General features: G+C 41.5%; 1 protein-coding gene across 2 annotated transcripts in view; it reads left to right on the forward strand.

The window, feature by feature from the left end:
* The window catches only part of LOC139664339 (NACHT, LRR and PYD domains-containing protein 3-like), a 76220-nt gene that overhangs the window by 28056 nt on the left and 33263 nt on the right, over positions 1 to 14901 (forward strand). Inside the window, exons 1-6 of one of the 2 annotated variants that reach the window (XM_071543131.1) lie at positions 1482 to 1525; positions 2279 to 2336; positions 3608 to 3914; positions 4855 to 4962; positions 9734 to 11600; positions 11708 to 11881. In XM_071543131.1, the coding sequence (XP_071399232.1) occupies positions 3617 to 3914; positions 4855 to 4962; positions 9734 to 11600; positions 11708 to 11881 (2447 nt within the window). In that variant the 5' untranslated portion in view covers positions 1482 to 1525; positions 2279 to 2336; positions 3608 to 3616. Of the gene's footprint in view, positions 1 to 1481; positions 1526 to 2278; positions 2337 to 3607; positions 3915 to 4854; positions 4963 to 9733; positions 11601 to 11707; positions 11882 to 14901 lie in introns of those variants that run through there. The other variant, XM_071543130.1, reaches the window with a different exon arrangement.

The raw sequence follows: 14901 nt of genomic DNA on the forward strand, positions 1-14901 counted from the left end.
CTGAGAAGAAAAAATGCACATCTCTCTTTCCTTCTCTGTGGTGTCAACTCAAATGCAAAAAGGCAGCAAAATCGCCTTTTTATTTATTGCACGTAGGCTCCCGCTCCACCTGCACTTGCCAACATTGAAAGGTCAAAGGATAATTATGCTGCTCATTGATTGGTTATTACAAAGTCTTGCTCTGATTGGCTATAGGAAACTTCAGTTTGATTGGTAGATACATGTGTGGATTTCCCCCCACTTCCTACAGAATAATCGTGCAAAAAAGATTTGTGTCTCCTTATCGGTTTGTATCCTCAGGATGAGACTGAAAAATGCACAGATGCAGATCTGTGACTCAGTACAGGTTTTGTTCTTGTGAGACACAACAGTGTGCATTTGTTGATAAACATTCACAAGTGAATTTTGTTTGCTGTTCACCAATCTTCAATCACAAGTTTAGGAATTTCTTTTCCGTCCCGCTGCTTTATATCGAGTGAAAATTCCACCCAGTTGGTATGTCAAGGCCAGCTGGGACCCCAAAACAAGTGCACTCAGTTCCGTTGTGAAAGTAAAGTTTGGTAGAAGTCAGTGTATGTGAGTGGTGTCCGCACAACTATGATGAATGAATGCACTGCAAAATATACGTGGACTGTGTTAGAATATCACGATTCTCACGATCTCTCTGTAACGGCAGATCGTGGAGATATTTTCACCGGTTATGATCTAAGATCGTCATATCGCCCACAAACTACAGTGTGGAATAAATTGTTGAGTTATGGATGACACTGTGTCCTGTATCCTGATGTGGGCTGATGTAGTAAAATTATACAAACAAAACTCATTTGTGACCAACAGGCAATATTTTTCTTTTCAAACTTGCCACAATGTCCTTTCAAATGGCAGCAAAACTGTGGTGAATTCTCATCAATAAATCTGAATGCTCTCTGCCCATAAACATCACATCTCTTCAACTGGGGATCAAAGAAAACACAGACTCTCCATGACATATTTACCCCCTTGTTTAAGTTTTTCATAAATGCTGAACTCTTAATTCTGATATTTCCCACAGCACCTGAAGCAGCAAATTTCAACACATAACAGTCAGTTTGTCACTGTCAGCTCAGCATATGAAAGGCAGAATTTACCAAAGTAAAGTTGGCCGGGGGGAAAGATAAGACTCATGTCATGAGATGTGACTCCCCACCCCACCCTCCCATAACAATAGAACAATAGAACAAATATTACCAATGATATTATCAATTACCTTTAATGATCTGGCTGACAAAATACTCTCACATACACAATGTCACATGACTTGTGGTTGGCTAAGTGAAGAGAGTTTGCAGCCTTGGAGGAGGCGGCTGCTTCCTGTCAATACTATCGGTTTCTAGCAACCAAAAAGAGCCACTGCTCTGATTGGTTGCCCCCCCCCCCCAAAAAAAAACCAAAAAAAAAAAAAAACAGGAGGCAACGTCTGTCAGTGTTTCCTCTACAGATGACATTAGAAAGTCTGTTTGACTTGATCTGGATGTGAGTTCACCAGGTAAGGATCCTACCAGGAAACATTAGACATGTTTGATACATGAAGTATGGAGAATTGTGTTGTGTTTGTACAACTGTATGACTGTGTATATGATGATATTGTGAAATTTTTCAAGATGTGTATTCGATGCTCACAGATGTGAATATTCATCAGTTAATTGTACTCAGATTTCCAACATTTGACTTCAGGGCCAAACTGAACCTTCTCTAAGAAGTTTTAACATGTTTTACTTTTAGTGTTGCCAGATAAAATTAACACCAGGTCACAAGTTAGACTGTTGTCAAATCTCATTTCACTGGTGAGATATGAGGAAGTCAGCAGGCCTGACAGCTTGGATAAGATTGACTGAAGTTTGATCCACTGTTAATACACTGAGTGTACAAAACAACAAGACTTTATCAATAGCCTATTTTTACAAAGTCCAAGTCTCATTTGTTCCTAAGAATTAAATTCCTTCTTACTACATGTGAAGTGTGTTCACTTTTATTCAGTTTTTTTCTATATTGAATTCCATAGTAAAGTTAGAAAAGAGGAAGTGCAGTAAAAGTGCTCGCTCTGTGTTTTCACATGTAGAGATGAAGGATGATTTTTTTTTTTCTTTGAAACCTCAGGAGGAATCAAATGTCACGCATAAGTGACTCTGGTATTCCATCCTAAAATCCTGTTAAGATGTAGTGAAGGACTGTCGTGGAATTTCATCAATACACAAACTCAGCTGACTGCTGTTGATGATGCTTTATTTTATGTGCACAGGAGAAAGGTCATCACCCTAGCAGTGGCATGGTCCTTCTCCCGGCGGACACAGGTTCCGGTCAGTATTTATACATAGCTCGGGGGTGGAGCTAACAGAGGAAGTAGAAACTTACATGCAACCAGCCTGCAGTGACACCTACAGGCCTGGTGGGGCACAGCTTATATATAAAATTCCTCCACAGACCCTTGTATCAGACTTCCTAGCAAGACAGGTAAAACTCCAGCTTATCTGGAAAGAAGAAATATATTCAAAATGTTTAACTACTGCTAATATAGTTAAACATTGTAATGTTAATGTTAAACACTGCCTCCTTTGCTCAAGCTGATTCCACTGTAATGGTGGCAAAAAAGTTTTTGGGACATGAAAACCAGCAGGGACCCTCAAAATGCCCCAACTTTTTAAAACCCTGCACTCATGAAGTCACACCGTGAAAAAACACAGCTAGTGAGATGGAGTCCTGGGTGCTGCAACCATAATGTGACACTAACACAGCTATGCATGCTGGTTGGTTTATGTGAGGTTCTTCTAAATGTTTAAAGTTATCACCAACATTTCATTTTCTCCTCCTTTTTTCCTTTTTTTTCCTCATGACTAAACGGCTCAGCTGTTGCCGGCCGCCATTTTGCTGCTAGCAGCAATAATTTTACATTGCTGCTCTGCATTTTGTTTCTACTGTGAAAGTGAAAGAGCAGAAATAGTTTTGTCGGCCTGTACATGAATAGAATGTTAAATGCATGTATGAGGCATGTGTGTTTACTGAGTTTCTATTACACCTTCACAGAAAAGAGAACTGATCTACTTTTAAACAACAAATGCCAGATTAATGTATTTTGAACTAATTTTGTACCACAAGACAATGTGCAAAAGGTCAAATAAAGAGAATATTTACTTATAGCAACAAGAACATGTGATGTTCAGATCAGGTGGCTCATTCCACTTACTGGCATCACGGTGCTGGAAAGAGTTACAGCCAGGAAATAAAATCTAAAAATATTAACCAGTTCACAGAAATAAAAGGAATGTTAAAGAGAAAAAGAGAATCACCCTGCTCTAACCTTGTTGAAGAAATTCATACATATACAAGTACTGTGTGTTTGCACCAAAGGGTTATATATGATCAGACAATAGAACAAATATTACCAATTACATTATTAATTACCTTTTGTGATCTGGCTGACAAAGTACTTTTACAAGACTTACATATCTATGATACTTACTACTACTTAATACTAGTTTTAATGAGATGAGATGAGATGAGATGAGATTCATTTTAAATCATCATCATCATAATTGTCCTTTGAGTTGAAAATATCCTTTGAATTTACCAGGGAGCAACGATGGCGACGGATAAAGAAAAGCTCTCGAAAACTAAAAGGCTCCTTATCGAAACACTGGAGGATTTGGGAGATGAGGAGCTCAAGATCTTCCAGTGGTTCCTGCAGCAGAATGACATCCTGGAAGGTTTCCCAGCCATCAGAAAGAGCAAAGTGGAGAAGGCAAACAGGCAGGACACAGTGGATCAGATGGTGCAGACCTACAACCAACACTCTCTGGAGGTGACCAAGAAGGTTTTGATGAAGATCAACAGGAATGATCTAGTGCAGAGTTTGTCAAACAGCAGCTCAGAACCCAAAGGTAAGTCATGGGGAGATAAAAATACGAACATGTCAAAAACAGAAATGAGACAGATGACTCATACGTTTGTAATTAAACACTGGTAGCACTTTACTCAAATATCAGGTAACAAAAGGAAGATGAACACTGTGTCACTTGTCTATTTGGTCTATCTCTACAGACTATGTAACCCTAACCCTAACTCTAACATTAACCTAAGATTACCCAAGCCTCTATAGAGACTTCACACAATTATCACTTTCTCAGCCTGTTTTATCTGTTTTTTTACTTCTGCTCTGCTGTTATTCTCCATTCAGACAGTAGATGTGTGAAGAGAGGCAGGCTGCATTTTGATTGTCTGTATTTATTTTAAGTTTTATGTCATGCAGATGTCAGGAAAACAGCAAAAAGGCATGTGTGTCTCATTGTGTTGTGATCACACTTTATTGATCCCCAGGGGTTCAGGTACAGGGTAATGCTGCTGACTTTAGCTGTTTGTATTATTTTAAGAGCATGAATGGGTATAATTTGACCTTTAAAACACATTAAAAGTAATTACTGCCATGTAGTTTTATGGAGCAGAATTGACTCCCATTCATTCTGACTGTGACTCTGGTCCCATTTATCGAGTGCTGTAGAGACAGAGAAAAGGTTTTGAGCTCCATCAGACCTACAAGGCCTCAGATGGCAGTCAACCCAGGACCAGGACCAGCAGACCTCAGTCAAGGACGAGACAGAGAGACAGACAGCAGGTCAATGGTTCAGGTTTAAATAAACAGGAACACATGTATGGGTCTGCACAGAGGAAGACGGTTTGTGTCAAAATGAAAACTAAACATGATGAATGTTCACTTCCTTCAGTCCTTCAGTATTTATGTAAAGAGTTGTGGGATGAATAGGAGATATTGGCTGGTTGGCTAGTGTTAAATTCAAGCCCTAGTTCTCTCTCTCTCTCTCTCAGTGGATGTCGGTGATGTCAGGGAGACTTCAGAGAACAGAGGATCTTCCTCCATTCAACCACAGTCTGCTCCTCTTCCTCACCTTCCCACTGACAGCAGTCAGACTGAAGGTAAAGCTATTCTCTGGCTCGTCCTGGCTGCCATGTTGGTCTTGTCACTGCCCATTTAGTTTGGCTGTTAAAACGATGAAGGATTTAGTTAATATGTTTCTCTTACTTGATGTCACAGCTCCTGGAGCCGTATTCACAAACATTGTGAGAATCCTCTCAGAGTCTTAACTTCGCCTAAAACTTCCTAGCAAGGAGTTCTAGCTTAGGAGTGATTTAGGAAAGTTCTCAGAGCGACTCTGAGCGAGGAATGGACAGAACATTTATCTTAGTGAGGAGGTGTGGTCCACTCTGTTGCTAGGTATGATGCTCTCTTTTAGACGCTGTCATTGGTTGATCAGGACAAATCTCAACACGCCTCTTTTAGGCCCCCTTTACACCTTGCATTAACATGCGTCTCATATCCAGATTGTATCTAGATATGATTTAACCTGATTACATTTACACCTGGTATTAATATGTGTCTCCAGTGTCCACATTGAGATCTGATTGAGATCCGATCACTCTGTCCAGCTCAAACAACCGAACGTCACATCCTCCTCTCGTTTGCAAAAAAAAAAAAATGATGATACCCATCCGTGAAGCCGCGCTATTATTGTATGGACTAGGCTCCACAGGGGGTCTGCGGAGGGTCCGCACCGAGCTCCGCGCTCCTCTCAAAAAATGAAACTCTGCAGAGGCCTCCGCAAACGCCGCAATCAGTTCAGAGGCTATGATTGGTTAATGGTTGCTATGTTAGTTGGTTACCAGGGAAGTAAGTGTAATCGAATGACAGCCAAGTGACAGCTGACAACCGGCAAAAATGGACAATAGGAGGAGATTCTGCGCTCTCCGTGAACACCGCGCTGCACCGCATTTACCGTGAAATGCTTTGGCTCTGCGGAGAGAACGGTCTGCCGTGAACACCGTGAACACCGGGCACACCGTGAACACCGGGCACACCGGGCACACCGGGCACACCGCAGAAACCATAAATTTGCCTGCTTGCTTTTGGAAGCAGGGGAAGAAGCCGTCTTCAGCAACTGGAATGCCGAAGACGAAAGTCGGCGCGATTACGTATTTCCGCCCACGTAGTTGTTGTATGTGGAATGAAAACGCAATGCATTTACACTTGTGTTCAATGTGGTCACGATGCGTCCCTGACCACCTCCGGAGGTGGTTTGGCTGATCGGATCACAATCCGTCCTCAATGCGTCTTGGGTGCATTTACACCTGTACTTTCATGTGGTCAAGCACTATCCGATTGCAATCCGATCACCCAAAACGCATTTTAATGCAAGGTGTAAAGGGGGCCTGTGCCATTCAGAATGTACACAGGGAATCACATGTGATAATCACACAATTTAGTCTACAGTAAATAACAATGTAGTTTACTTATACTGTCAAAAATGAAAATTCCCTGTTTAATTAAACTGTTTAAAATAAACTGCATCACAAGTGGTTTTCACACAGCACTTATCCCAGGGTTAAGAAACGATTCACACAGGCAAATTCCAAAGTGGGATAACCTCGACTTTAGCCCAGGGCAGCTGGCCCTGCTCTGGAGCAGGTTAACCCCGACTTTTCAGGTTTAACCCCAGAAAATCGTTGATCAGTCAGCACCAATCAGCACCTACTGTATGTTTTTGACCATTTCCTTCACTCCCATTGATCCATGGACTTGATACACATTGAAGAACGTTTCTTTCGATCGTGGATGAGGCGGACTGATGGCGTTCAGCTCGGAGTGTCATGCCCAGAGAACTGAAGGGTTCTGGAGTTTTCAGGCCAAAAACGTGAAAAGGAGTTCTGTGAATCTGCACTCGATTGCTCTTCCTCAACGACCAGCATGTGTGTCTCAGTAAACTGAAATTGAATTGCAAGAACCTAATTTGAATTGTGAGAACTGAATACTGTTTCAGAGCAAATTAACTCAATTTCATAATATTACATTCAGTTTCAAGTTTATTGGAATTCAGTTTCAAACTAATAAATTAAATTTCAAATTATGCTATTCACATTCAGTTTTTCAATGCAATTATTCAAGTTAAACAATACAAATTCAAATTATGTGATTCAAATTCAGTTTTTTAATGCAATTATTAAAGTTGAGCAATTCAATTTCAGTTTCTAGTGACAGATATTTCTGCCCATACAGACATCCCACCCTAGAAAAACTGATTTCAGGGAGGTGTGTGACTGACCTGATAATATGCGGCGAGTGCAGGGTTAGTGTTGCCTGGTGTCCAGCCTCCATCAGTCACATTCTTTAGCACGTTTTGCTATGCCATGTGATTCATGGGGGCTGGACGGGGTCAGTGGTTCAAGGCAGGCTTTCTTCTCTAGTCTGTCTAGTTCTTGCTCTTATCTCTATGCTCTGTACAGTCTGCTGCTCTTGTTATCTCTGATAAATGCTTTAGGTGCTTCAATTCTTCATATCTTTTTTCATTGCAATAAATAAATGTTTCATTAGGTTCATTTCTTTCTGCTCTTCTCATAAAGTATGCCCTGTTCTTCCTCTCTGTAAATGGTACAGGATTGTACTTCATTTTAATAATGAACCACTTAAAATTGATAAGCTGAATAAGTTAGGATATTATCACTTGACACAATTATTTCTTTTCTTTATCTCTTCAGGTATGTTAGGCCTTCTTTCATGTTAAAGCAATTTAATCTAACTTGGTTCCTTGTATCAAATTAGAGAAACAGTTTTCACTTCACCACTCCAGACTTACTGTAGGCTATAGGCATGTAATCTAACATGTTTTCTAGCCTATACCATGCTGCGCATGAGACCTGACCTGACTCTAGACTCACTCAATTTGTCTTTACAATCATTCAAACCACCGTGGGCAACAGAAAAAATCACTGTTGCAGACTGTGCAGCGGGCAAAACTCCAATTGTTTTTAACTGGCTTCAGGCAGAGGTACAATTTCATCTAATCAGATGAGAAGTGGATTTTATACTTCTATTTCATACTTACTTTTTCACGCGCAGTTTGACAGACTCGGGAAGTCGAGCGCATTTCACCGGTTGGTAAGCCCGCCCACATGTGGAAATGACAGGTCAGCTAACAAGACTGACATGAACAGGGATCAAGCAGGTTGCGTGAAGCACATTGGAGTAGAAAGAAGGGATTTTATTTTAATTTTTTTTATCGTCTGTGGATTGGGTCGGGGATTTGCAGGAGATTTGTCATCACTCGCGGGTGTCAGGGAGCTAATGGTCATATACAGGAGACTCCTCGAGCTTCAGGGAGAGGTGGGATGTCTGTAACCCTGTTCACACAGCCAACAGAGAACCCTGGTTTTCAACGATTTTCTGGGGTTAACCCTGAAAAGTCGGGGTTAACCTGCTCTGGAGCAGGGCCAGCTGCCCTGGGCTAAAGTCGGGGTTATCCCACTTTGGAATTTGCCTGTGTGAATCGTTTCTTAGCCCCGGACTTTAGCCGTAGGCCTGTGTTTTTTGTGCAAGTATTTCAGTACACCATTAAGTACATAGGAAAACACAGATGAAAGTTACATCTCGAATAATATTATGTCTAGGGTAAAACGTAGGCTACTTGCTTTCTCTCTCCTAGTTATACCATGAAAATGTATCTTATCAATAGTATGTGAGAGAATTACAATCAACCTGCTATGAGTTAAACCATCAGTTAAAGGAATAGTTTGGTATTTTGAACCCTGGGCCCAAAAAACATGTTTTCGGCCATAATCACTATTAGTACAAACCATACCTTCACTAGACGCCTGCTCCATCCGTCCGGTAACATCCGGTTTCCCCCTCCGACACTACTGCAATAGAAACCTAGGAGCATACGCCACAGTCTTTGAAAACTATAATAAAATAACATGATGCTCACAGTATAATCACACCGGTGTCAGTATGTTGTCTGGAAAGAATTGTAAAAAATCGAGCTTTGTGTCAGCAGTTATTTTTGGATTCTTCTGACTCTGTGGAGCTTCCACCGGCTGAGAAGGCAGTGCGTCTTTGAGAAAAAAATTGTTCCTATCAAATACAACTATTGACAGAAAGCTTGGTTGTTTACAATTTTACATTCACAGTTTACATTCACATACACATTTTTTTAAATGATTAACCACAGTCAAATATATTAAAGGCATGAAATTATTTCTCAAAACCTATTGTGGATTAATATGAACTCAAAATGAAATATGCATTTAGAAATAAAAAAATAATAATACACATTCCCAAGTCTGGCTGTAAGACAAGGGTATTACAATAGTATTCAACAGTAGAAGACTGTGGTTGTACTGGGCAGCTCCCAGGTGTAAATGTGTAAATGTGTGATTGTGAAGCTGGGGTGCATCAAAGAGCATGTGTCCTCATCAAAAACTTTCCCTGGAAAATAGAGAGTTAAAAAATGTTGTGAATGAAAGCAACCCACAGTTAATTAGCTGCTACACTTGTAATGAAATATCTGAATACTAGAATATTATCCACAGTCTGCTCTGCCTGATATCACAACCTATCTGTTCCACTAAGGCTGCATGTCATCAGGAAGCCTCTCTTCACAATGTTGCCTTCCTTTTTTGTAATTTTAAAAGGAAACATTGTATTGATGTTGACAGTGAGAACATGTTTGTTATTCTCAGAGCACCAACTTTTAGCAAAAAAAAAACGACTGAGCTTCAAATTAGTTTTTATTTGTCTCACAAGTATCTGTTTAGTGCTGCTACCTGCAAAAGTATACATATAGTATAGTAAGTATACGTATATATAATACATTTAGTTGTAGTTTAGTTTTTATGGATGTTACTTTGTTCTACACAGATTTGCTGGTGAGAAGAACAGAGCCTCCACGACTCATCACATGGTACCAACAAAAGTTCCATTCTAGCCTCCAGGACAAGTTTATGTGTGAACAAGAAGGATGGTTAGAGAGGAAGGATCAGAAACATCTGGAAGATATCTACACAGAGGTCTACATCACAGACAGGGGTGACATACACATCAACAGGCAGCATGAGGTCAGGCAGATTGAGATGGCATCAAGAAAGCCAGCGGACACAGAGGAATCAATCAAACCCAGCGACATCTTCAAACCTTCTGGAAAACACAGATCCATCAGAACAGTACTGACTAATGGGATTGCAGGAATCGGCAAAACGTTCCTTGTGCACAAGTTCATCCTGGACTGGACTAAAGAGAGAGCCAATCAAGATGTTCATCTCATATTCCCCTTCACCTTCCGCCAGCTGAATTTACTGAAGGGAGAAAGGTTTCGATTTGCAGAACTAATTCACAGATGTATCTGGGAAACCAAAGACATCAATGAGGAGGCTCTTAATGAAATCTTCACAATACTACAGATGTCAGGAAACAGAAACTATGACAAGAGTGAATTCAAACTTCTGTTTGTGTTGGACGGACTGGATGAGAGCCGCCTTCAACTAGACTTCACTGCCAATGAAAAGTGCTCTATTGATGTGACAAAGTCAACCAGAGTAGAAGTACTGCTGACAAACCTCATTGAGGGGAAACTGCTTCCCTCTGCTCGCCTCTGGATAACCACACGACCTGCAGCAGCCAATCAGATCCCTGGAGACTTTGTTGACATGGTGACAGAGGTGAGAGGCTTCACTGACCCACAGAAGGAGGAGTACTTCAGGAAGAGATTCAGAGATGAGGAGCAGGCCAGCAGAATCATCTCCCACATCAAGACTTCACGAAGCCTCCACATCATGTGCCACATCCCAGTCTTCTGTTGGGTCACTGCTACAGTTCTGAAGGATCTGTTGGAAACCAGTGAGAGAGAAGACCTGCCCAAGACCCTGACTGAGATGTACACAAAGTTCCTGGTGTTTCAGATCGATCAGACGAAAAAGAAGTATGGCGCAGAAAACTGCATACAATACATTCAGTCACTTGCAAAACTGGCTTTTCACCAGCTGGAGAAAGGCAACCTGATCTTCTATGAGAAGGATCTAAAAAAGAGTGGCATTCATTTCAGTGAAGCCTCAGTGTACTCAGGAGTGTTCACACAGATCTTTAAAGAGCAGGACCGTCCAAAGAAGGACAAAGACAAGAACAAGATGTTCAGCTTTGTCCATCTGAGCATTCAGGAGTTTCTGGCTGCTGTTCATGTGGTCCTGTCACTCATTAACAGCAACAAGAATGTAATGCCCAAGCCACGACTGACTTTCCAAAATGTGCGGATGTTTTTCAGGAAAACATCTGCGACAAAGGTCCACAGGATTGCTATTGACAAGGCCTTACAGAGTCCAAATGGACACCTGGACTTGTTCCTCCGCTTCCTCCTGGGTCTTTCACTGCAGTCCAATCAGGATCTCCTAGAAGACCTGCTGAAACAGACGGGAAGTGGCTCACAGACCAATCAGGAAACAGTCGAGTACATCAAAGAGAAGATCAGGAAGAATCTGTCTCCAGAGAGAAGCATCAATCTGTTCCACTGTCTGAATGAGCTGAATGACCGTTCTCTAGTGGAGGAGATCCAACAGTACCTGAGATCAGGAAGTCTCTCCACAGACAGACTCTCCCCTGGTCAGTGGTCGGCTCTGGCCTTCATCTTACTGTCATCAGAAGAGAAGCTGGATGTGTTTGACCTGAAGAAATACTCTGCTTCAGAGGAGGCTCTTCTGAGGCTGCTGCAAGTGGTCAAAGACTCCAATAAAGCTCTGTAGGTGAAAAGATAACTGGATATATTAACTTTCAAATCAAATGTGATGTGAGTACAAAATGGAAAACATTTAAAGTTGTTTGTCTTCATCACTAATTCTCCTTCAGGCTGAGCGGCTGTCAGCTGTCAAAGAGAAGCTGTGAAGCTCTGGCCTCAGTTCTCAGCTCCCAGTCCTCTAGTCTGAGAGAGCTGGACCTGAGTAACAATGACCTGCAGGATTCAGGAGTGAAGCTGCTCTCTGCTGGACTGGGGAGTCCACACTGTAGACTGGAGACTCTCATGTAAGATCCATTCATAGTTTTCCTCAATTGATTTGACACATTTCTCTAAACTAAGGTCCCTGCTCTCAAAACTCCCTCAGGTCAGTATTCCTGAATCTGCAAAGGGAGACTCTGCAGGTTTTACATCAGGACTCCAGAACCATTTTACATTGGCATTTTCAATTTCACTGAAAATAATGTTCTGGATTTTCCAGAATGTGTTTTGTCCTGATCCACATTCATATACAGCCATGAACCTGGAGGACTGAGAGAAGATCCTCCATGCTTTGATCTCATGTCATTTATATTACTGCACCTCTCTCTTCCTGTCTCAGTCAAGATTCACTGTCACATCTCCAGCTTATTCAGAATAGAGCAGCTAGGACTTTAACTAGTGTGAAGCAGAGATCATATATCCCAGATTTAGCATATTTCCACTGTTTACCTGCTGATGAAGAATTAATATTAAGATTTCACAGAGTTTGACTAGTTTTGGCCCTGAGTTACACTGCAGAACTCTTAGTTCTGTCTGAGCTGGAGAGCAAGCTGAGCTCTTCAGGTCCTTCTGACTGACTGAAATTCCAGACTAAAGGTGAAAACACTTTTGCCATCAGGGCCTCTAGACTGTGGAATGCTTTCCTGAGGGACTTGGACTGGCAAATTCACTATCATCTTTTAAAACACTTTAAATCTGCTTCATATATCTTGCCATTCTTCTTAATGGCTTTTTGTAAAGGATAACATAGTAGTGCTGAACAATCAGTGGTGTAGTGCAGGGTATACGCAGGTATACAGAGTATACCTACTTATTTTTCAGTCGGCATTGCGTATACCCACTTCTAAATCCCCTCTGATGCACATCATTCAGTATCATTCTGGAACCACAACAGCGGGGCCAGACCTATAAACGCGAATGTCTGTCACTGACTGAGTGATGAAGTTACACCATTGGTCGGCCGTGGCACATGGCACATCATGGGCTCACAGAGCCAAAAATTTAAGTTTCGCTTTCTCCGCCAGCTTGTTTCTCCGCTGAGATCGGGAGCCCGTTTCTCCCACACAGTAAGCAGGCTGACCAATATCATGCATGTAAGCTGAAGCTAACTGAAGCTAACTGAAGCTAAAGTAGAATCTATACAATTATATCATATCGCCGTTTATTTCGATGCATATGCGCGAGCTCAGTCCACCTGACAGCCCTCTGTTCTGTCGGCAGAGAGAGAGACACAGACAAGCATGGAGGTTTTGGCGTGCCGAGGGTTTACTGCCTTGTTACTGCACTGTTTCCTGGGGACACGGTTCCGGTCGGTGCCGATAGCTGGCCGCCAGTTTGTTCCCGGTGATCCGTCCGAGATTTCGGCAGGGGTCCCGATGCCGATGCGTCACCGGGTGTCTGGCGAACGGCGTTTTCGACACCGATGGGTACCAGAGCGACCGGTCATTCTGAATGTTTGTTAAAAAATAAACTAATGTCTGACTGAAACACCATGTTTGCCTCATCTTGAATATATCTTATATTCATGAATTAAGCCTGTGTAGGACCAGTAATATTTGCAAACTGCTCCATGACAAATAATGTTAATTTTATAATGGTGGCACACTCTGGCCTACACTATCTGTTGCAAATCAGCTGTTCCAAGAGACAATTTACAAAAGAAACTACTGGCCCATAAACTACTTGCAAGGTGAGAGAATAGTTGTCCAATTTTCATGTGTGGATGGACTAAGGAATAATGAATAGTTCACTCAAAATGCATAATTATGTAGTTGTCTCACCCTATAGTCTGTTGGGCCAGTATTGCTTGCAAAATCTGCACCTCTTCTGTGGCTAATGTTAATTACATAATGATCTTTACTCTTTACTGAAGTCAAGCAGCAGAAGTTAAGTAACAATGTGCAAATACTAGCCTACTGGCCCATTTTTGGGTGAACTATATGCAAGAGTAGTCTTACATGTCACTGTTTATAACACAGGGTGTTTATCCTTTGCTGTACGGGCCACTTTAAAAAAAGAAAAAATTGGGGGCATGAATTAAGAGTATACCCACTTCTCCAGGCACCACTACACCACTGTGAACAATTAACCGAAAAAAACAAAATGCAATATGAACTTCTGCAATTTCCAAATCACAGAGGCTGCAAAAACCCCACAAGCTCGTGGGTGGGATCATTTGTACATGTACTATATAAAAATTAGCCAAAAATAAACCATTTATGGTATTTAAATTCTGTAAAAAGCACATTTTTCTGGAGAACTGCATTTTCCGAGGCGACCTTGAATGCCTCTCCTACTGTTCTCGGTAACGTCAGTTGAATAAACCAAAGCTAAGCTTCAAATGCTGAATTTTCATCAGAAAACACCTGATTATACGCCTCATAACCATTTCCAAAAAATAAACCGTTTATCCCAGCAAGATGCTTTAAAAGTGTAAGGCAAGGCACAGATCCATGTGAGGATATATGAGTATTTCATTATACCGGGGATGCGCACGCCACAGCTCTGCGCAGTCTTGCCAGAAATGCGCATAAACAGTGTAAATTTGGTAAAATGGAAAAATCAGCTTCAACGGTCCCTGCCTATGCCCATGCTCAATGCCCATGTACAGTTTCAGATTGATTGGCCAACCCATTGAGGAGCAAAATGGATGCAGACAGACAGGACAGAGTTTTCCTCATTTTATAGTAGGATTATCATGTTATAGCTATAAATGATTCAGTGCATCACAAGACAGTGAGGTGGTTTAGAACCTTGTTGCAACACTTCACAGACATTACAGCAGCAAACTCCTAGACTATATTCTCCACAGAGTAGCTACTGTGCCAGATGACTGCCTGTCACAATAAACCCCTATGCAAAAAAGGCTTCAGAAGGACGTCTGCACTGTGTTTAGTATAAAAAAAAAAAAATAGAGTGCATGGAAGTGCAGAGAATGTGATGTTGCACTGCGATTCTGGACCAGAGTTGCTTTGCTGACTGGAGCCTCTATACCCTAAAATGCCTTTTCAACTTGGCAGAGAATTTGTAGCAGTTGCATATATGT

The sequence above is a fragment of the Centroberyx affinis genome, unplaced genomic scaffold (assembly GCF_046629955.1).
Source record: "Centroberyx affinis isolate AG114_WGS23_722 - 3 ecotype Tasmania unplaced genomic scaffold, CSIRO-AGI_Caff_v1 ptg004233l_1, whole genome shotgun sequence".
Classification (NCBI taxonomy): Eukaryota; Metazoa; Chordata; class Actinopteri; order Beryciformes; family Berycidae; genus Centroberyx; species Centroberyx affinis.